General features: G+C 42.9%; 1 protein-coding gene across 2 annotated transcripts in view; it reads right to left on the reverse strand.

Annotated features, from left to right (window-relative positions):
* Window positions 1–22,346, reverse strand: part of LOC126282890 (hypodermin-B-like) — an 86,637-nt gene that overhangs the window by 50,494 nt on the left and 13,797 nt on the right. For both annotated transcript variants that reach the window (XM_049982230.1, XM_049982229.1), the window contains exon 3: window positions 350–438. In XM_049982230.1, the coding sequence (XP_049838187.1) occupies window positions 350–438 (89 nt within the window). The remainder of the gene's footprint in view (window positions 1–349; window positions 439–22,346) is intronic.

Raw genomic sequence — 22,346 nt, forward strand, 5'->3', positions numbered from 1 at the left:
CTTTCAACTTAAGCTCTCTGGAGCCATTTACAGCATTTATTCAGTTATTATTCTAATTATTATTCTGCTTCGTTTCAACTTGTTTTAGGTTACAAAATTCGCATGAAATGCGAATGTTTGGATTAATAGACTAAAGGAGCAGCAGGTTTAGCTGCTGGGCGTGAAAGCAGTCATGTACAATCCGAACCTATTAGTATATCGAGCCACAATTCTAAACAGAGGATTGCATCGCCCAGCTGTGTTCGGTGCTAAAATCGTCTCAGGGATTTTACTGACTTAAAGGCATTAGCACCCAGTGAGGGGCAAAGTGTGCCACTATTTCTTATACTTCGCGTATGGAGATACTCACTCTTCGACACACTGTGCTGCAGTGAGTGCCCAGTCTTCGTTCAAGATGACGGCGCCACACCAGTGTTCCGCGTTCTTCTGCAGCGACAGCTAAAACACAAAGAACTGCAGTTAGTCCGGATATCAGAAACAGCGTGGAACAAATAAGAGAGTCCCGTAATCGAACAGTAATATAGAACATGATTACCTGTGCAGTTGGTTTACCATTGCCTTCAACATCTACACCTATACTCCGGGATGTGAGGTGTGATGGGGAGAGGTGAATTCATAGAAATTTTGTAATATCATGACGTCTCGAATGTTATCTTCACGAGATCGCTCTCTATCGGCCTGAAGTAATTTTCACAAATCACTGCCTTTTTATAATCACTGCCATTTTATAATTGGAAGATCTAAGTCGCCTCGTATTACGATAGTTTGATCAGGAAATTTACTCGTTTTGTGCTCCAAGTTTTCTAACAGGCATTCTGCTACCTCAGTTCTTGAGGTAAGCCTTCCACCAACCTGTTCTCAAGCGTGAAACTTGCTTCTGTGTCGTTTCTATGACCGTGGTAGACGTTTGGTTTGTATTCCTATGAAGAAATAGGGAGTGCAAGAAGGAGGAGACGTAAATTTGGTGCTAGGTCATTGCCTGCTCATCTAGTACAACACTAAAGGCGTTGATGAACTTAACATCTGCATCCCGTTGATGGGTCGCTTTCAATAGTTCCACACACCACAACTGCCTGAGATTCTACCGAGTTGATGGCATACTCTCATCAGTCTAACAGTGTATCATTGTACACTATTTCTTAATTTCTCACACGTTTCTTCCATATTTCTTCGCTTCTTAACTCTCTCCAGGAGACTCGTGGCTACTCGACTTATAGTAATAAAATTCATTGTAAGTAATAGAAGCTCTGCAAATATACTTCTCAGGTTTGCCAGAGGATAACATTGTGCAAATACTGCAATATTTAATGGTGGAAGTTACTGTTGACACACCTGCAAAAAGCGACTGATAATAATCGTTGGTGCGGTGTCGAATTTCTCACTCCAGTAGCAGGAAATATGCATGTGCGATAGGGTTCTCACAGTTGGATGATAGTAGCGCTCACAGTGCTCTCTGTCGGGAGCTGTAGATAGGCACTCTGAGCGTTCACTGTAGACAATGACTCAGCCAGGGGTATGTAGTCATCAGTGCGTTTTCTCAGTTGCGAGCCGAACAGTACACTATTTCACGCTGTGTATGATAGTTTTTACTCTGTTTGGTGGAGTACTTCGATCAAGTTGTAATAAGTACACAGTCAACAGTGTCAACTTTAACCAATTCGGGAGTGTTACACTTTTCCTTTAATTGCACAGAGATTTGATCTGAAACTGAAGTAGCTAGCGAACAGAGGACAGTGGCATCAGTACTCCGTTCGCCAGCTTTATGGTTTATGGTTTTCTCTGTGAAGTACTCTGTGCGGAATATACAAGTGAGACCGAAAATTAATTGTTACCATATACAGGGTGAAAAGTATTTAAACCGACAAACTCTGGGAGGCTGTAGGTGACATCAAAACAAATATTTTTCCCTAATGTCATTTTTTCCTATGAGGATTATTTAAACCCGCCGAGGCCGTATTACGCTCTTAAGTTGTTAGAAGCCGTATTACGATCTTCAGTTGTCAGAAGGCGTATTACGCTCTTCAGTTGTAGGCAACTGCTGTCCACCAGTGTAGTAGCGCATTGTCTCTGTTTACTAATGGAGTGATACACGTGGAGTGAGTGCACTGACATGGTTGGTGCATACTACGTAGAGCACCACAACGGACGAGCTGCACAGCGGGTTTATCAACAACAATACCCTAATCGCCGTATCCCGCATCATACGACCTTTGCTGCTGTGTACCAACGACTGCGTGAGACCGGGTCATTAGCAGATTACCTGGACAGGGACGCCGTCGCACGGTAAGAACGCTGCAATTTGAGGAAGCTCTCTTGCAGTATGTGGAGCGGGATCCTTCAATCAGCACTCCTGCAATTGCACGTAACATGGGGACGAATCAGACGAATGTAAGAACAGTTCTTCGAGAGCAATTTTTACGTCCATTTCACTTACAGCGTGTCCACAACTTGGAATCAGTTGATTATCCACCCAGAGCACAGTTTTCGCGGTGATACCTGGAACAGTGTGAAATGTATCCTACATTTCCGTCCTCTGTTTTATATACCGATGAAGCAACTTTCGGGCGTGATGGAGTGTTCAACATGCACAATTCGGATGTTTGGAGTGAGGATAACCCACATGCCACAGTTACTAGCGCTCATCAAGTGCGGTTCTTCGCTAATGTGCGGGTCGGTGTTGTTGAGGACTGTTTAATTGGGCCGTATCTGCTACCTAGGCCATTAAATGGCAGGAACTACTACAGTTTTCTCGCCAGAGCATTGCCAGAGTTGCTGGAAGACGTCCCGCTCCATACAAGACAACGCATGTGGTTCCAACATGACGGGTCTCCGGCACATTTCAGTCGTCGTGTGCGTCGATTCCTGGACCGACGATTGTTTATGCAACTCCTGTTGCATCAGAAGAGGATCTGGTTGCCCGGATAGTAGCAGCAGCAGGAACAATTCAGGATACTCCTGGGTTTTTTGCCTCCTGGGTTTTTTGCCCATGTCAGACAGAACATGATTAACCTTTGTTTACGTGTGATTGGAGGCATTTTCGAAAATTTACCGTAATTGAAATAGGGTTGTGTTAATGTGTTGCCTCTTGGTCATAAAAAATGGAAAAGTTTTTGTTGGTTTAGTTAATTTGCCACCAGAGAAATCTTCCTCTACTGGTTTAAATATTCCTCATACGAAAAAATGACATTAGGGAAAAGTTTTTGTTTTGATGCCCCCTACAACATCCTAGGGTTTTTCAGTTTAAATACTTTTCACCCTGTATGCAAATTGAAGGTGAAAGGGGAGAAAGGAATGAAAGGGGAAGGGACTAGTGACGTCAGCTGCATTGGGACTTCATGCAGAATGAGCAGCAATGAATGAAAAATATTTGCCTTACCAGGATTCCAAACTTGCATATCCAGCTTATTAGGCAGTTGCTAACCACTGCACCACACCAAACAATATGTTTATCGGCTTTGTGCGGACAATTTCAGCACGCCTGTTGGACGACTCCATACTCCCACCTAACGTCACCTATTTGCAGTTCCTGTTCTTGTCCTCTGTGCTCGCTTCTCTGAGATTCCCGCATGAGGTCAGATGTATTTGTGCATCCACACTGAAGAAGTTAGATTATTCCCCATCGAGGCGAACCACTTACATGAATGCATATTCCCTCGGACAAGTCCGAAAGAACAGACACCACGCGTTCATATACCTTTTACAATGCCAGTTTGTGCTGTTTATTGTCGCCTTAGCCAATAATTCGTATGGGGTTGCACATTGTGTGGCAGACGTGGAATAAGAAGTATTTCCGCTTGGAGCGAGCTTGGCGTGACGCACATAAACAGTTGTTTCTCTCATCCTAGCGACGACGAGGAAACGTGTGTCCGAGTTCGCTGACGTCCCACGTTTGATGAAGCTGTTACTGAATCATTTGTTGGATGAAGCCATTATTGCAGAAAACAAGGCAGTGACGAAATCCGTCTTCGCCAGACTTTTCGCTTTAGACAGTGGCGAGATGAAAATGAGCCCAAAGCTAACTTAGCAACACAGCACTGTCAAGGGCAGAGAGCAAGAGAGGCTGCATTTAGCAGCCGAATTGCTGTCTCACACAACTTCTCAGGCCGTTCGATATTCAATGCCAGAAAAAGGACACACTAGTGACTTCATATAGCTGGTCAATGATAGTTAAGATGTCCTCAGTTCAAGGAACTTCGAAAGTAAGAAACATCTGACATGTGGATCCGGAATTCATTTCGAAGTACCAGAACAATGTCTGCACAAGTTCTACAAATGCTGTAAGAGCATGCACGTTGGAACATCAAATCCTTTGTCACCTTTTCAGAAAGGATTCGTGTAATTTATTTGGCCACTTTTAGGTCTATTCAGCCACTTAAGAGAATAGGATGTCAAAAATGAATGCTGACTGCCACGCTGAATCAGGACTGACTGGAAATCGTCTTTGCTCTTGTGAGGGGCCCAACTCCAGTAGATATAAAAAACAGAATAAGGTTATCATTGTTAAGAACCAATTCTTTCTATATTCCTCTGCTTCTTTTGTTGAATCCGATGAAAAAGCAACATTTATGACTGCAGTAGTGTTCAACAGCATTCTTCCCGATGTGTCTGAAGCACTGTCAATGGTTGAACGACAGAAAGAAACTGCAGGGGCAGAACCGACTGCAGAAACTTATGAGAGTTCCTCATCATCCGTGGATTCTGACTGTAGCGTGGAGGAGGAGGGGAGGGGGGTGGGGCGGGGCGGGAATTCAGTATCTTGCCGGATATATAGCTCATCGGCGCAGGCAGTAAGACAGAACGTAAGCTATACCTACTGAATGGCTGGAGTCAATCCCAGGAGAAAAACCTATCAGCTGAGTGTGCATTCTATTTCTAGGGGAAGTTCACTTGTGCCCTCAGAAAAATGTTTTGAGACAATAACTCAATTCGAGATCACTTTTGCTCAGCTTCATAGCAGTGACAATTTCTCTGGAGAAAGGGGCAACACTTGGTGAGCGTTTCCCCAATATACACGAAGAGATTATTAGAATTTACTTTAGAACTCGCACATTTATTCGTTTGTGCTGGATTCATTAAAAGTCAGAGTAAGAATATCTGAGACTGCACATCGAAGAAAGTGGGAGAATGTGTCATATGTCATCACAATAATGAATTCAATATGTAGTTTAAATGCTTTGTAAATAAACGTTGTGTATGTAGGAACATATATTTCTGGCGGAACCATTGTATACAGAGTATAATTGCGTGTGATACTGTGTATGTAAAACTCTCTCGAATTTTGTCACTACATTACAAGAATGATGTTACGAATGTTTTTGCATATTTACAACACAGCTTGGCAGATTCACTGCAGAGGAGAAATGATAAGTAAAGTTGTTTTTTTATTATTTATATAATCTTAATTTACGGGAATTATGCCGTTATCTAAATTTATTTCAGTGCAATTAAATTAATAGTTTCTGATTTATTTGCGTCAACGTTTCGCATTTCAAGTGTATGTCAGTGTGGTTGTGATCCGATATTTTACTGATGCGTGAGACATAAGCTAAGACAGAATAGAACTCATCAGTTCCAAAGGTAACATTTTAGCAACAGAAAAGCAGTTTTGACACCAAAATTATGGTATTATGGTATAAACCACACCTTTCGCCAAAAACGTGACGTAAACACGCATGCCGGGTCATCTGCTTGTGATTGCCTGCTTCCACCTGACGTCACAATGTCAGCCAATGGCAGAGAAGAGCGCTTGCTGCCCAACTTTACTATTTACATCTACATCTACATCAACATCTACATGGATACTCTGTAAGTCACATTTAAGTGCCTGGCAGAGGGTTCATGGAACCACCTTCACAATTCTTTATTATTCCATTCTCGTATAGCGCGCGGAAAGAATGAACACCTATATTTTTCCGTACGAGCTCTGATTTCCCTTATTTTATCTCAGTGATCGTTCCTCCACATGTAAGTCTGTGTCAACAACATATTTTCGCATTCGGAGGAGAAAGTTGGTTATTGGAATTCCGTAAGAATATTCCGTCGCAACTAAAATCGCCTTTCTTTTAATGATGTCCATCCCAAATCCTGTATCATTTCTGTGACACTTTCTCCCATATTTCGCGACAATACAAAACGTGCTGTCCTTCAATGAACTTTTTCAATGTGCTCAGTCAGTCCTATCCGGTAAGGATCCCACACTGCGCAACACTATTCTAAAAGTGGACGGACAAGCGTAGTGTTGGCAGTCTCCTTAGTAGGTCTGTTACATTTTCTAAATGTCTTGCCTCCCCCACAACATTTTCTATGTGTTCCTTCCAATTTATGTTGTTCGTAATTGTAATACCTAGGCATTTAGTTGAATTTACGGCTTTTAGATTGTTGTTGTTGTTGTCGTCTTCAGTCCAGAGACTAGTTTGATGCAGCTTTCCATGCTACTCTATCCTGTGCAAGCTTCTTCATCTCCCACTACCTACTGCGACCTACATCCTTCTGAATCTGCTTACTGTATTCATCTCTTGGTCTCCCTCTATGATTTTTACACTCCACGCTGCCCTCCAGTACTAAATTGGTGATCCCTTGATGCCTCAGAACATGTCCTACCAACCGATCCCTTCTTCTGGTCAAGTTCTGCCACAAGATCCTCTTCTCCCCAATCCTATTCAATACTTCCTCATTAGTTATGTGATCTACCCATCTAATCTTCAGCATTCTTCTGTAGCAGCACATTTCGAAAGCTTCTATTCTCTTCTTGTCCAAACTATTTATCGTCCATGTCTCACTTCCATACATGGCTACACTCCATACAAATACTTTCAAAAATACTCGATGTCAACAAATTACTCTTCTTCAGAAACGCTTTCCTTGCCATTACCAGTCTACATTTTATATCCTCTCTACTTCGACCATCATCAGTTATTTTGCTACCCAAATAGCAAATCTCCTTTACTACTTTAAGTGTCTCATTTCCTAATCTAATTCCCTCAGCATCACCCGACTTAATTCGACTACATTCCAGTATCCTCGTTTAGCTTTTGTTGATGTTCATCTTATATCCTCATTTCAATACACTGTCGATTCCGTTCAACTGCTCTTCCAAGTCCTTTGCTGTCTCTGACAGAATTACAATGTCATCGGCGAACCTCAAAGTTTTTATTTCTTGTCCATGGATTTTAATACCTACACCGAAATTTTCTTTTGTTTCCTTTACTGTTTGCTCAATATACAGATTGAATAACATTGGGGATAGGTTACAACCCTGTCTCACTCCCTTCCCAACCACCGCCTTTCATGCACCTCGACTCTTATAACTGCCATCTGGTTTCTGTACAAATTGTAAATAGCCTTTCGCTCCCTGTATTGTACCCCTGCCACCTTTAGAATTTGAAAGAGAGTATTCCAATCAACAGTGTCAAAAGCTTTCTCTAAGTCTACAAATGCTAGAAACGTAGGTTTGCATTTTCCTTAATCTTTCTTCTAAGATAAGTCGTAGAGTCAGTATTGCTTCACGTGTTCCAACGTTTCTACGAAATACAAACTGATCTTCCCCGAGGGCGGCTTCTACTAGTTTTTCCATTCGTCTGTAAAGAATTCGCGTTAGTATTTTGCAGCTGTGGCTTATTGAACAGATTGTTCGGTAATTTTCACACCTGTCAACACCTGCTTTCTTTGGGATTGGAATTATTATATTCTTCTTGAAGTCTGAGGGTATTTCGCCTGTTTCATACATCTTGCTCACCAGATGGTAGAGTTTTGTCATGACTGGCTCTCCCAAGGCCGTCAGTAGTTCTAATGGAATGTTGTCTACTCTGGGGGCCTTGTGTCGACTCAGGTCTTTCAGTGCTCTGTCAATCTATTCACGCAGTATCTTATCTCCCATTTTGTCTTCATCTACATCCTCTTCTATTTCCATAATATTGTCCTCAAGTACATCGCCCTTGTATAGACCCTCTATACACTCCTTCCACCTTTCTGCTTTCCCTTCTTTACTTAGAAATGGGCTTCCATCTGAGCTCTTGATATTCATACAATACTTTCTCCTTTCATAAATTAAATTCAATATTTCTTCTGTTACCCAAGGATTTCTACTAGCGCTCGTCTTTTTACCTACTTGATCCTCTGCTGCCTTCACTACTTCATCCCTCAAAGCTACCCATTCTTCTTCTACTGTATTTCTTTCCCCCATTCCTGTCTATTGTACCCTTATGCTCTCCCTGAAACTCTGTACAATTTAAAACCTGGTTCCTAAATCTCTGTCTTACCATTATATAATCTATCTGATACCTTTTAGTACCTCCAGGGTTCTTCCATGTATACAACCTTGTTTCATGATTCTTAAACCAAGTGTTAGCTATGATTAAATTGTGCTCTGTGCAAAATTCTACCAGGCGGCTTCCTCTTTCATTTCTTAGCCCCAGTCCATATTCACGTACTACGTTTCCTTCTCTCCCTTTTCCTACTACCGGATTCCAGTCACCCATGACTATTAAATTTTCGTCACACTTCACTACCTGAATAATTTCTTTTATTTCATCATACATTTCTTCAACTTCTTCGTCATCTGCAGAGCTCGTTGGCATATAAACTTGTACTACTGTAGTAGGTGTGGGCTTCGTATCTATCTTGGCCACAAAAATGCGTTCACTATACTGTTTGTAGTTGCTTACCCGCATTCCTATTTTCCTATTCATTATTAAACCTACTCCTGCATTACCCCTAATTGATTTTGTGTTTACAGCCCTGTAGTCACCTGACCAGAAGTCTTGTTCCTCCTGCCACCGAACTTCACTAATTCCCACTATATCTAACTTTAACCTATCCATTTCCCTTTTAAATTTTCTAACCTACCTGCCCGACTAAGTGATCTGACATTCCAAGCTCCGATCCGTAGAACGCCAGTTTTCTTTCTTCTGATAACGACATCCCCTTGAGAGAGATCCGAATGGGGGACTATTTTACCTCTTGAATATTTTACCCAAGAGGACCCCATCATCATTTAATCATACAGCAAAATTTGGTTACACAATAAATCAGCTTTTAGATTAGACTGATTTATTGTGTAACCGAGGTTAAACGTGTTCCTTTTAGGACTCATGTGGATGACCTCACACTTTGCGTTATTGAAGGTCAACTGCCACTTTTCGCACCATTCCGATATTTCTTCTAAATAGTTTTGCAGTTTGTTTTGATCTTCTAATGACTTTATTAGTCGATAAACGACAGAGTCATCTGCAAAGAACCGAAGACGGCTGCTGAGATTGTCTGCCAAATCATTTATATAGATAAGGAACAGCAAAGGGCCTGTAACACTACCTTGAGAAACGCCTGAAATCACTTTTATTTTACTCGATGACTTTCCGTCAATTACTGTAGTAGGTGTGGGCTTCGTATCTATCTTGGCCACAAAAATGCGTTCACTATACTGTTTGTAGTTGCTTACCCGCATTCCTATTTTCCTATTCATTATTAAACCTACTCCTGCATTACCCCTAATTGATTTTGTGTTTACAGCCCTGTAGTCACCTGACCAGTCTCTGACAGGAAATCACAGACCTAGTCGCATAACTGAAACGATATTCCATAAGCACGCAATTTTCCTAATAGCCCCTTGCGTGGTACAGTGTCAAAAGTCTTCCGGAAATCCAGAAATACGGAATCGATCTGCAATTCCTTGGCAATAGCATTCAACAAGTCATGTGAATAAAGAGCTAGTTGTGTTTCACAAGAACGATGTTTTCTAAACCCATGTTGACTGTGTGTCAATAGACCGTTTTCGTCGAGGTAATTCATTATGTTCGAACACAATATATGTTCTAAAATCCTGCTGCATATCGACGTTAACGATATGGGCCTGCAATTTAGTGGATTACTCCTACTACCATTCTTGAATATTGGTGTGACCTGTGCAACCTTCCAGTCGTTGGGTACGGATCTTTCGTCGAGCAAACGGTTGTATATGATTGTTAAGTATGGAGCTAATGCAGAAGCATACTCCGAAAGGAATCTAATTGGTATACAGTTTGGACCAGAAGACTTGGTTTTATTAAGTTATTTAAGTTGCTTCACTACTCTGAGGATATTTACTTCTACGTTACTCATGTTGGCAGCTCTTCTCGATTCGAATTCTGGAATATTTACTTCGTCTTCTTTTGTGAAGGCATTTCGGAGGGCTGTGTTTATTAACTCTGCTTTGGCAGCACTGTCTTCGATAGTATCTCCATTTCTATCGTGCAGAGAAGCACGCTAACATACTTCACATACGGCCAGAACTTTTTTGGATATTTCTGCCAGGTTTCGAGACAAAGTTTCGTTGTGGAAACTGTTAAAGGCATCTGGCATTGAAGCTCGCGCAAAATTTCGAGCTTCTGTAAAAGATCGGCAATCTAGGGAATTTTGCGTCTGTTTGAATCTGGCATTTTTGTTTCGTTGTTTCTGCAACCGTGTTCTAACACGTTTTGTGTACAAAGGAGGATCAGCTCCTTCGTTTGTTAATTTATTTGGTATAAATCTCTTAATTGCTGCCGATACTATTTATTTGAATTTAAGCCACATCTGGTCTACACTGATATTATTAATTTGGAATGAGTGGAGATTGTCTCTCAGGAAGGCGTCAAGCGAATTTTTATCTGCTTTTTTGAATAAGTATATTTTTCGCTTATTTTTCTAGGATTTGGGGATTACAATATTCAGTCTTGCTACGACAGCCCTATGTACACTAATCCTTGAATCGGTTTAGATGCTCGTTATTAACTCAGGATTATTTGTTCCTAAGAGGTCAAGTGAGTTTTCTTAACCGTTTACTATTCGCATGGGCTCATGAACTATCCTTGGGCTGAGCTGCCAGATGCCCCGGTGGTTAAAAGCTGAATTATGTCTCTGCAACACGTTGCGTCTGGTGCAGTGGCAGTTCATGAATATACGTTCTGGGTGTTCATAAGTTTTTAGATTCACAGAAATATGAGAGTGTGAAATTAATAACGCCTGCTGTATAACAGTTATGTTTATCAACATGTTAATGCATCTGCATCCACTGCCAATAATAATAACAATAACAATAATAGTAAGAGTAATAATAATAATAATATTGACATGCATAACTTGTATGAAGAAAAGAACTGTTTTTGGAATTTTTTTGTTTTGTGTATAATGAAGTACAGTTTAGGGGAAGCACGAAATAATTAAGTTTTCGCTCCTCTCTGTTCCAAATGTTTGTGTAATGGGGAGTTTTCACACCTTTTTATTTTTCGGATAAATGTACAAGATCCCTAACACATATATTAGTTAACGAATTAACTTCCATGCTTAAAATCAGACGTTCTTATGCTGCACTCACACAACAACTTACATGGATTATATACTTCGCTGTTAAATGTTCACTTATAGTCACGCTTATTTGATTTCGTCATTTTCTCAATCAACAGATCTGGTCTGGGAGATTATAGTTCCTTTGCGGCTAACTTTTCCTGGTAATTGTCTTTTCTGTTAGCTCTTAACACAGATTCAACAGAGTTAATGTTGACATTTCACACTTAAGCCGATTCCTGCACAGTAAAACAGCCAACTCGAAACACAAACTGCCATCTGTGGAAATGGCTAAATTAAAGCAGTACTGTCTACCAACATGGTACAGGCCTAGAATACAAGTGAGGCAATAAGAACCAAAAGGGACTAAAGCAGACATCCTACATTTAACTCAATATCAGAGAAACCAGTGCGACAGCTTTTCGTGAATGTTCATTTTTGCAATGTCGGCCTATTGCTCAGATAAACGTAACCCACCATAAGATCAGCAGATGCCAAAAGCATGAATAAATGATACAGTCTCACAATCGATGGTGATCTGCTTTATTGTTCTCACGGCGTCAGACGGATTACTGTATGATAAAATTCGAAACATAAAACACGATATCTCATTTAGAATCCCATAAAATAGGTTTTTCTATCACTGCAACTATAATATACACTGATGTCAGAACTAATTTTACTATATAGCGAACAAATTTTCATATCTGAGGACTGTGCTACCGTCTAGCAGGACTTCAGGATTTATGACAAGTGAATGAGTATAAAAGTCTGCTGCCGTGTGCAACCACCTGGAGGCATCGATGTGAACTTGTAGTTGAGTGGTAAGGACTAGCTGCTCACGCTGTGAACCATGCACGTTGTTAATCAAATCCATATGTATTCGACCCGTGAGGTAATTATATCACGCCAGCTCCTTAAAACCTATACAACTGAAGGTGTACCCGCGACCTTGACGCTAAGTTTCACGGAACCTAGATGAGTAAGAACGTGGAGTATTATCACGGTAGACAATAACCAATAAATCCGCATGTTGGTGTTCACGTGTTCTTCTGCTGTTAGAAAACATCCTCCACTTGTCCAGACATCAATCGGAGGTTTAATTTAATGGCAGCCAGGAGGTTGGAACACTTTCACAGAGTTACATTTGCTCGAAGTGACACTTTCACGGAGCCTGGGGTTCTTGCCAGGCTAACTGGCTTTTCCCGGGTAAAGGCACACTGAGATGTCCAGCAGTTCAGCAGAGGTGCTCGTGCGAGTTGTCTTGCGCTCACACTACAGTAGTGAGCAACCATGGGTCGCTCATGAAGGCGTTTCGTTTCAGATTTGTTTTTAAGTATGTTGTATTAATGAAAACTGCCAACGAAATTCAATATCTCTTTTAATATTTTGAAGGTGCAAAGGACTGTGGCGGAGGAGAGGGGGGGGGGGTGACTTTACGATAACTGCAGTTCTATGACGACATTGAAATTGATAAATTTATATTCCTTTTCCGTTTTATTTAGACGTTAAAGCTAAAAACACAGAATATCAACGAACATTACTTTTGCTTTTCACTAAAGGATCAATGTCTGGTACCACTTTTCGAGTAATGCTAATTCGAAGACAAGCTCTTAACTTTCAGTACGCCAGTAAACTTCTGTCGGTGGAATTCGTTCTCTTCATTGCGTAAAAAAGCAGTATGTACATGTGAGTCCAAACATTGGCATACTCGTAGCTATAGACTCGTAAAGCCATGAATATTTACATTGAGGAAACAGAAGTCTACAATTAATTTTGCTATGAAACTAATAGCGCAAACGTCACACTGCAGGTGTATAAGTTGTAACTGTAACCAAGTTTTAACATTGTCAAGATAACCTGACAATCAGTAAAACTGCTCAACCCTTTCCAAGTTGAAAAGCAGTATGATAACTTGAGCTAACTGTAGATTCATTCGTTGAGTGTTCTTTATGAAAATCAAATGTGTTTTCCAAGTGAAAATACTGGATACATTATTGATATGTTTATTTCTCGGCAGTAAAGTAAAGCAAAGAATATATATGTACACACACACACACACACACACACACACATATATATATATATATATATATATATATATATATATATATATATATATATATAATTGAGAGTATCTACACTCCTGGAAATTGAAATAAGAACACCGTGAATTCATTGTCCCAGGAAGGGGAAACTTTATTGACACATTCCTGGGGGCAGATACATCACATGATCACACTGACAGAACCACAGGCACATAGACACAGGCAACAGAGCATGCACAATGTCGGCACTAGTACAGTGTATATCCACCTTTCGCAGCAATGCAGGCTGCTATTCTCCCATGGAGACGATCGTAGAGATGCTGGATGTACTCCTGTGGAACGGCTTGCCATGCCATTTCCACCTGGCGCCTCAGTTGGACCAGCGTTCGTACTGGACGTGCAGACCGCGTGAGACGACGCTTCATCCAGTCGCAAAGATGCTCAATGGGGGACAGATCCGGAGATCTTGCTGGCCAGGGTAGTTGACTTACACCTTCTAGAGCACGTTGGGTGGCACGGGATACATGCGGACGTGCATTGTCCTGTTGGAACAGCAAGTTCCCTTGCCGGTCTAGGAATGGTAGAACGATGGGTTCGATGACGGTTTGGATGTACCGTGCACTATTCAGTGTCCCCTCGACGATCACCAGAGGTGTACGGCCAGTGTAGGAGATCGCTCCCCACACCATGATGCCGGGTGTTGGCCCTGTGTGCCTCGGTCGTATGCAGTCCTGATTGTGGCGCTCACCTGCACGGCGCCAAACACGCATACGACCATCATTGGCACCAAGGCACAAGCGACTCTCATTGCTGAAGACGACACGTCTCCATTCGTCCCTCCATTCACGCCTGTCGCGACACCACTGGAGGCGGGCTGCACGATGTGGGGGCGTGAGCCGAAGACGGCCTAACGGTGTGCGGGACCGTAGCCCAGCTTCATGGAGACGGTTGCGAATGGTCCTCGCCGATACCCCAGGAGCAACAGTGTCCCTAATTTGCTGGGAAGTGGCGGTGCGGTCCCCTACGGCACTGCGTAGGATCCTACGGTCTTGGCGTGCATCCGTGCGTCGCTGCGGTCCGGTCCCAGGTCGACGGGCACGTGCACCTTCCGCCGACCACTGACGACAACATCGATGTACTGTGGAGACCTCACGCCCCACGTGTTGAGCAATTCGGCGGTACGTCCACCCGGCCTCCCGCATGCCCACTATACGCCCTCGTTCAAAGTCCGTCAACTGCACATACGGTTCACGTCCACGCTGTCGCGCCATGCTACCAGTGTTAAAGACTGCGATGGAGCACCGTATGCCACGGCAAACTGGCTGACACTGACGGCGGCGGTGCACAAATGCTGCGCAGCTAGCGCCATTCGACGGCCAACACCGCGGTTCCTGGTGTGTCCGCTGTGCCGTGCGTCTATAACGCTGGTAGCATGCACACAGACCTGTACCTCAACGCCAACAGCTGCCATCACCCAGCACAACAGAAGTCCGTGCTCACTACTCTGGTCCGCAGAGCTGATGACATATGCGACAGGGATAGTTTATCTGCTGAGATTCAGCACCTGAAGAAAACCTTCCAGATGAATGGATACTCCGACACGCAGATTAGACGCGCTCTCCATATGAGCAAGAAGAAGAAGGAGAAGAACCTTCAGGAAGATGAGAACAACAAAAGTCTGGCGTTCCTCCCGTACACAGGACCACCCACGGCCAAGATTGCCAGGATACTGGAGAAAAACAAGATAATAACCATCTTCCATGCTCCAACAAAAATCAGAAATATGCTGGGCTCAATGAAGGACAACTTGGGTCTAAGAACTCCGGGTGTCTACAGTATTTCCTGTGAATGTGGGAAACAATATATTGGGCAGACGCAGCGTTGCATAACGCAACGCATCTCTGAACATGTGAGAAGCGTCCGCCTCAGACAAAAAGAAAAATCCGCGGTAGCGGAGCACAGCCTCAGTGAAGAACACACGTTTCAGTTTGAAGAAACCAAGAGACTGTGTAGAGCGAAAGGTTTCTGGGACTCAGTTATTAAAGAGGCAGTGGAGATACGGGTTAGTGACAACCTGGTCAATCGGGACAGTGGCTTCCAACTCAGCAGCGCGTGGAATACAACATTATCAAGAATGAGACGAGAGCGCTCCGATGGAGGTAGGTCGGTGGCGGCGTATGGGATAAACAGGCCGCACCGAGACGAGACGCCAGGACCCGGCGCCCGCCCCCCCCCCCCCTCCCCCTCACCACGCGCCGCCGCGCCGATTCCGCTCGCGCCTGATTGGCCCGACCCGCGCCAAGGATGCAGAGATGCCCGTGGTCCAGCGGCTATAAAGACCCGGATGAGACGTGAACCCGACACTTCGCCTGAAGATGGCAAGTAAGAAACTTGCTGAAACGTTGCTGGAGAACAACGCATTGACTCGGCTATCAACCCGAGAAGAATTTATCTGCTTTGATTCTCTTCTGTTCCGGTTTTCCCACAGTTCATGTCTCACTACCATACAATGATTTGCTCCAAGTGTACATTCCCAGTAATTTTTCCTCAAACTAAGACCAATGTTTGATGCTAGTAGACTTCTCTTGGGCAGGAATACCTGTTTTGCCAGTGTTAGGCTGCTTTTGATGTCCCCCATGCTCCGTCCGTCATTGATTATTTTGCTGCCTAGGTAGCAGAATTCCTTAACTTCATCTACTTCTACTTCTTGACCACTGCAGTGGCCGCACACTTCTGACATCGTAGCGCCTAATACATCGGTGTCCCATTTTACGTCAAACCATCACGGGATGCCATCACAGGGTGCATATTCATCAGGAAAACAGAGTCAGTTCGCGCAATCTGCAGAACAGCTGCACCACAGGTCGCAGCTTGCCTACGGACTACTTCGCTACGCCAGGCACGTGACCGCAAATAGTTCCTGCAGATACATCCGCCAACTGGCTTTATAAAGCGGCTCACTGCCGGTAAAAGGCAGGTCGAGGCATCATTCGGAAGGATGCAGAGCTGTAGCCCGGGCCAGGCGCCTCTTTTAGCTGGCCGATCTCTTGGTATAGTCGACGAACCTCTGGACGTTGTAGAATTGTCTGTGTTCGCTCACCGTGAAAAGACGAGTGTTTTTCTATTATTATTGTTATTTGTTGTTTTCTGTTCGTGTCGATCCGCAGTCGGGATCGAACGGGTTGTTCTTTTGGATATTGTATTATTGTTTCGTTTTGGTGAGTCCAATAAATTGTTTTGGTACTTGTATCTTCCGCATTTCTATTCTGCTAGAGCAAATACTTCAACCACCGACCCTGATATTAAATCTCTCGCTGTTCCCTTTTCTGCTACTTTTCATTGCTTTCATCTTTCTTCGATTTACTCTCAGTCCGTATCCTGTGCTCATTAGACCGTTCATTCCATTCAGCAGATATCTTTACATCTTCAGTTTTAATTCCATGTTGCTTTCTTTCATTTCCACCATTGCTTCTTCGATGTATAGACTGCACAGTACGGGCGAAAGATTACACTGCCTTACGGCCTTTTTAATCGGAGAACTTCGTTCTTGGTCGTCACTCTTACTATTCCCTCGTGGCTCTTGTACATATTGTATATCACACGTCTCTCCCTATAGCTTATGCCTAGTTTCCTCAGGATTTCGAACAAGTTGCATCATTTGACACTGTCGAACGCTCCTTCCGGGTCAACAGATCCTATCAATGTGTCTTTTTCTTTTTTCGTAAGAATTACTTCTAGTATCAACCGTAACGTTAGAATTGCTTCTCTAGTGCCTTTGCCTTTAGTAAAGCCAAACCAATCGCCATCTAACACAGCCTTAATTTTCTTTTCCATTCTTCTGTATATTATTCTTATCAGCCACTTGAATGTATGAGCTGTTAAGCTGACTGTGCGACAGTTATCGAACTTGTCAGCTCTTACAGTTCTCAGAATTGTGTGCATGATATTTTTCTGGAAGTCAGATAGTATATCGCCGGACTCATAAATTCTACACACCAACGTGAATAATCGTTTCGTTGCCACTTCTCCCAGTGATTTTAGAAATTCTGAGGAAATTTTATCTATCCCTTCTGCCTTATTTAATCTTAAGTCTTCCAAACATCTTTTAAATTCTAATTCTAATACAGGATCCCCTGTCTGTTCTAAATAGACTGCTGTTTCTTCTTCTATCTTTTACAACATCAGACCAATCTTCTCCCTCATAGAGGGTTTGCGTGTACTTTTTCCATCTATCCGCTCTTTCCTAAGCTTTTAACAGTGGAGTTCCCGTTGAACTCTCAGTGTTACAACCGTTGCTTTTAATTTCACCGAGGGTTGTTTTGACTTTCCTATATGCTGAGTCAGTCGTACTGTACAATCGCTTCTTTTTCGATTTCTCTCATTTTTCATGCAGCCATTTCATCCTAGCTTCCCTGCACTTCCTATTTATTTCATTCTTCACCAACTTGTATTTCTGTATTCCTGAATTTCCCTGAACATTTTTGTATTTCCTTCTTTGATCGATCAGCTGAAGCATTTCTTCTGTTACCCATGGTTTCTTCTTTGTACCTATGTTTTCCTTCCCAACTTCTGTGATTGCCGTATTTAGAGATGTCCATTCCTCTTCAACTGTACTGCCTCCTCAGCTATTCCTTATTGCTGTATCTGTAGCCTTAGAGAACTTCAAGCGTATCTCGTCATTCCTTAGTACTTCCTGAGTAATCTCTCAAACTTCAACCTATTATTCGTCGCTACTGCATTGTGATCTAATTCTATATCTGTTCCTGGGTACGCCTTACAATCCAGTATCTGGTTTCGGAATCTCTGTCTGACCATGATGTAATCTAACTGAAATCTTCCCGTTTCAGCCGGCCTTTTACAAGTATACCTCCTCCTCTTGTGATTCTTGAACATAGTATTTGCTATTACAAGGTGAAACTTGTTACAGAACTCAATTACACTTTCTCCTCTCTCATTCCTTGTCCCAAGCTCACATTCTCCTGTAACCTTTTCTTCTACTCCTTCCCCTACAGCTGCATACCAGTCCCCCATGACTATTAGATATTCATCCCCCTTTACATACTGCATTACCCTTTCAGTATCCTGATACTCTTTCTCTACCTCTTGATCTTCAGCTTGCGACGTTGGCATGTATACCTGAACTATCGTTGTCGGTGTTGGTTTGCTGTCGCTTCTGATAATGACAACACTGTCAGTGAACTGTTCACAGTTACACACTCTCTTCCCTACCTTCCTATTCACAACGAATCCTATTCCCGTTATACCATTTTCTGCTGCTGTTTATATACCCTATTCTCATCTGTCAAGAAATCCTTGTCTTCTTTCCACTTCACTAACCCTTACTATATCTAGATTGAGCTTCTGCATTTCCGTTTTAAGATTACCTACCTTCCCTATCACGTTCAAACTTCTGACATTCCACGCTCCGATTTTTAGAACGTTATCCTTCCGTTGGTTATTCAATCTTTTTCTCGTTGTCACCTCTCGCCTGGCAGTATCGTTACAGAGATCCGAATGGAGGGCAAGTTCGGAATCTATTCCCAACGGAGAGATCATCATGATAGTTTTTCAACTGCAGGGCGCATCTCCTGTCGCACTTCCTGTGGATACACTTTATGCATCTTCGGTGCAGTGGTTTCCATTGCGTCCTTTATCGTTATGCCGTTAACAATTGCTGATTCTTGCGCCTTTTAGAGGCAGTTTCCCACGCTAAGAGGAAGAGAGTACCCTGAATCTCTTTGACAAGGCCGGTGTCAGAATGAGGGTTGTTCAAAATAGTGGTTATTAAATTAGAAGTAAGTTGAGTTAAGCACATACTCAAAGCACTATATCATTCTCAGACTTGTTGCTGGTAAGCTGTAATGAGTCCTGTAGAGGTACTTTCGTAAATAAAGATACAACGTCAAAGGTAACTATAAAACCCGATGGCTGTAATTGAAGTGTCTTCGGGCGACCTATGAAATCCTCTGAATGCTGGATATGATGGTCACATTCACCTGCGTGAAAGCCCAAACAGTGAAATAAGATGTTTAATCAGGGCAGACATGCATCTGACGTTGCTCACTATAGGGCGAGGAGGAGACCCATCCTTACAGTTCTTCGGTAGGCCGTACAGTCTTGGGGAAACTGTTGATTGTTGGCGCAGGTCCTTCATGACGTTAGTCGAAATGGGAGGCGATACGGATCCCTACAGCGGACAGTCTTGTTAATAGGGATGCAGGTTTTCAATTAAGCGCCACCTGCAATGCAGCACTAGCTGCTATTAAATTAAAACAGAACACCGGAATCCTGTCAGTCACGACAGGGTGCAGCGTGTTGCAGAGATTTAATTCAGCTTTCATCCGCACAGGGACGTCCGGCAGTTCAATCATACCTACAGCACATACCTAGTCTCTACGGCTCCCAACAGGAGGCACTATGAGCGCAGCTTCTATTCAACTGTGAGAACCTGCTCGCGCGTGCGTGTTTCCTGTTCCTGTTCCTGGCTCCTGGCCGAGCGATTATCATTAGTCACGTCTTGCAACAGTGATAACAGCAGCTACCAACACCTGAACGTGTCAAACAGTCCTATCGACGACGTTATGTGGGATTTGCACTGTAATATCCGATGGCAATCTCGGGAAGTGCATTTGCAACAGATCCGCGGGGAAAACCAGAAAAGTGGCATCAGAAGCTCTCTCTCTGAATCCCTTTATGTGACAAACATCTGTCAGCAGGGAAAAATACCAGGTCTCTTGAATTCTTCTTTCGCTTCAATGTTCGAATGTATTGGACCTAAGTCTTTCCCAACGTTTTCCAGTTATTTTGCTAAATACTTCTGTTTTTCCATCTTCAGAGTCTACCAACATGAGGCGCAATATTGAAGTTTCAAAGGGATCTTACTGTAAAAGATATGCAGGGTGGATGTTAATAAAACCGACATATCCAGGGACTGGAAATGGAAGACTGTCCTATGGATACGTGTCTGAAAATGGACGGTGTGCGAGTAACAACAACAAATCGACCCTGAACACGGTACAGAGCTGCATGGTATCCGCATCACAACATTTGTTCAAAGTGGTCTCCATGGGATGCACTGCACGCGTTCACACACATCTGTCATGCAGGATACACATAGTCGTACTTTGGTTTACAGCATGTCTAACATTCTGGGTGGTGTCTCTTTGTTCTATATCATGTCTCCCTACCACTTTCACGCAACGACGCTCTGAACGTGTTTTTTAGGGAATTGACTAGTTTGAACCTGGGACCTGCTGCTGGTGAGGAGACGCCAGACCACACATGACATGTAGAATTCAGAAGAGTTCAGTGAGACTAGCGATGATATAACCAAATACTTATTGATTTCAGCGTCAGCTCCACTGCACTCTCTGTAAAATAATCTTAATACTAACTAAATTTAGTGGAAGGGGTTCAAGGCTTTCCTATTTTTAGTTAGCTGGTAAAATAACGTCGAGAAAGCAGTTAAGTTTACCATTGGAAATTTTATTCTACTCACAAAACATTGTTTATAAATTGCACTATTGATAAAAGGAAGTGTTTTAATACAGGATGGTAAAAACCAACTGCGTTCAACAAAAATGTGAACCAATATTCCCTATTTCCAAGTTCTACAATGGATCGAAGGATGACCTATGTCATATCACATCTATAATCTAGGTTTAAATTAAGTTTCACAACAGAGAAAACTATCAAAATGGTCTACAGTGACCCTCAATTATCTTTAATTACTTATCTAACTTGTCGTAAATTACAGTGGATGACGTGGCTTCTCAATAACTATATAACAGAAAAATCATCGCGTTTCAGATTTTTACTTCAAGTGGCAGATGTGAACACCATGAGCTTTAATTGACGATCGACACTAGTATTACGCAAAAAGGGGGTGTAACAGAAGAGACTTCTGCAGTTCTGAGTGAAGCTTTATGCGCTGTTATGCGGCATCGCGTGCGTTCATTACCTTGTTGGTGTTCGTCAGGGGGCGGCGGCCGGCGCAGCAGCCATCCAGCTCGCCGTCTCGGAACTAACTAACCTTTCCTAACTTCTCCTTACTACCATTTACCGAAGTTGGTTTACAAAAAACTATCTGGCAGTGCTTTCAATGTTAACCTTAAGCTCTGCCTACAAAAATTCTGTCTATCCAATGAGAAACGTTATACTTTTCGTGGTGGGGCAATGTTTTTAAAGTTTGCAACGTAACAGAGACGCGAAAAAGTCTCACGCTAAAACTTGCAGCTGGTGTAGTCCTTTTAGCGTTATAGTAAGATCTATACTGTTCTTCTGGAGGGCTCTAGCTTTTAACATGGGCTGGGGGGTGGCGCTAACGTAACAGAGACGCGAAAACGTCTCACGCTAAAACTTGCAGCTGGCGTTGTCCTAGTGGTTAGCTGGCGACGTGGGTGACCAGTCCGTCCATTATCGGAGGGCCTTCTAGCTTAACACGGTTCTGCTCTCGGCTTCTGTTCCCGTTTCTCCCCTCGGAACTGCGTCTGCCTCACGGTGGGTAGGTATGACATGCATTAGGCATTCTTGTGTTAGTCTGTGGTATTCCATTTGCTCACTCGTTAATCGTATTACTTTGGTTAATTTAATGTCACGATTTATTCGGAGCTATGTGACATACTACTGGATTTGCTTATCATGTCAGGGTTTTCATGGAAGGTGTTGGATTTGCCTGACACCTTACACATGTTGTCGGGCCACTTGCCTAGTGCTTGCTGTAGGGTTCGTCTCAATATCCAGTAGAACACTCCTCCCTGCGCGTTCGTCTGTCTGAAAGGTCCCGTAATTACACAGACGCCCAAAAAGGGCTTAAAATGTTGTATGACGTGGTTGGTGTGTTTGGGGTACTTGTATTGGTTTAGCCGTGCTACCTGTCGACCGTTTGAATCTCGGCTTGCTCCCGACACGAATATCGAACCATTGTTCTGCTTTTACGCTGCGTCTTTCACACAGCCTGCAACATACAAGGAACACACGGCATGTGGTCGGATGATCTTT

Source organism: Schistocerca gregaria, chromosome 1, assembly GCF_023897955.1.
Source record: "Schistocerca gregaria isolate iqSchGreg1 chromosome 1, iqSchGreg1.2, whole genome shotgun sequence".
In the NCBI taxonomy this organism is placed as follows: Eukaryota; Metazoa; Arthropoda; class Insecta; order Orthoptera; family Acrididae; genus Schistocerca; species Schistocerca gregaria.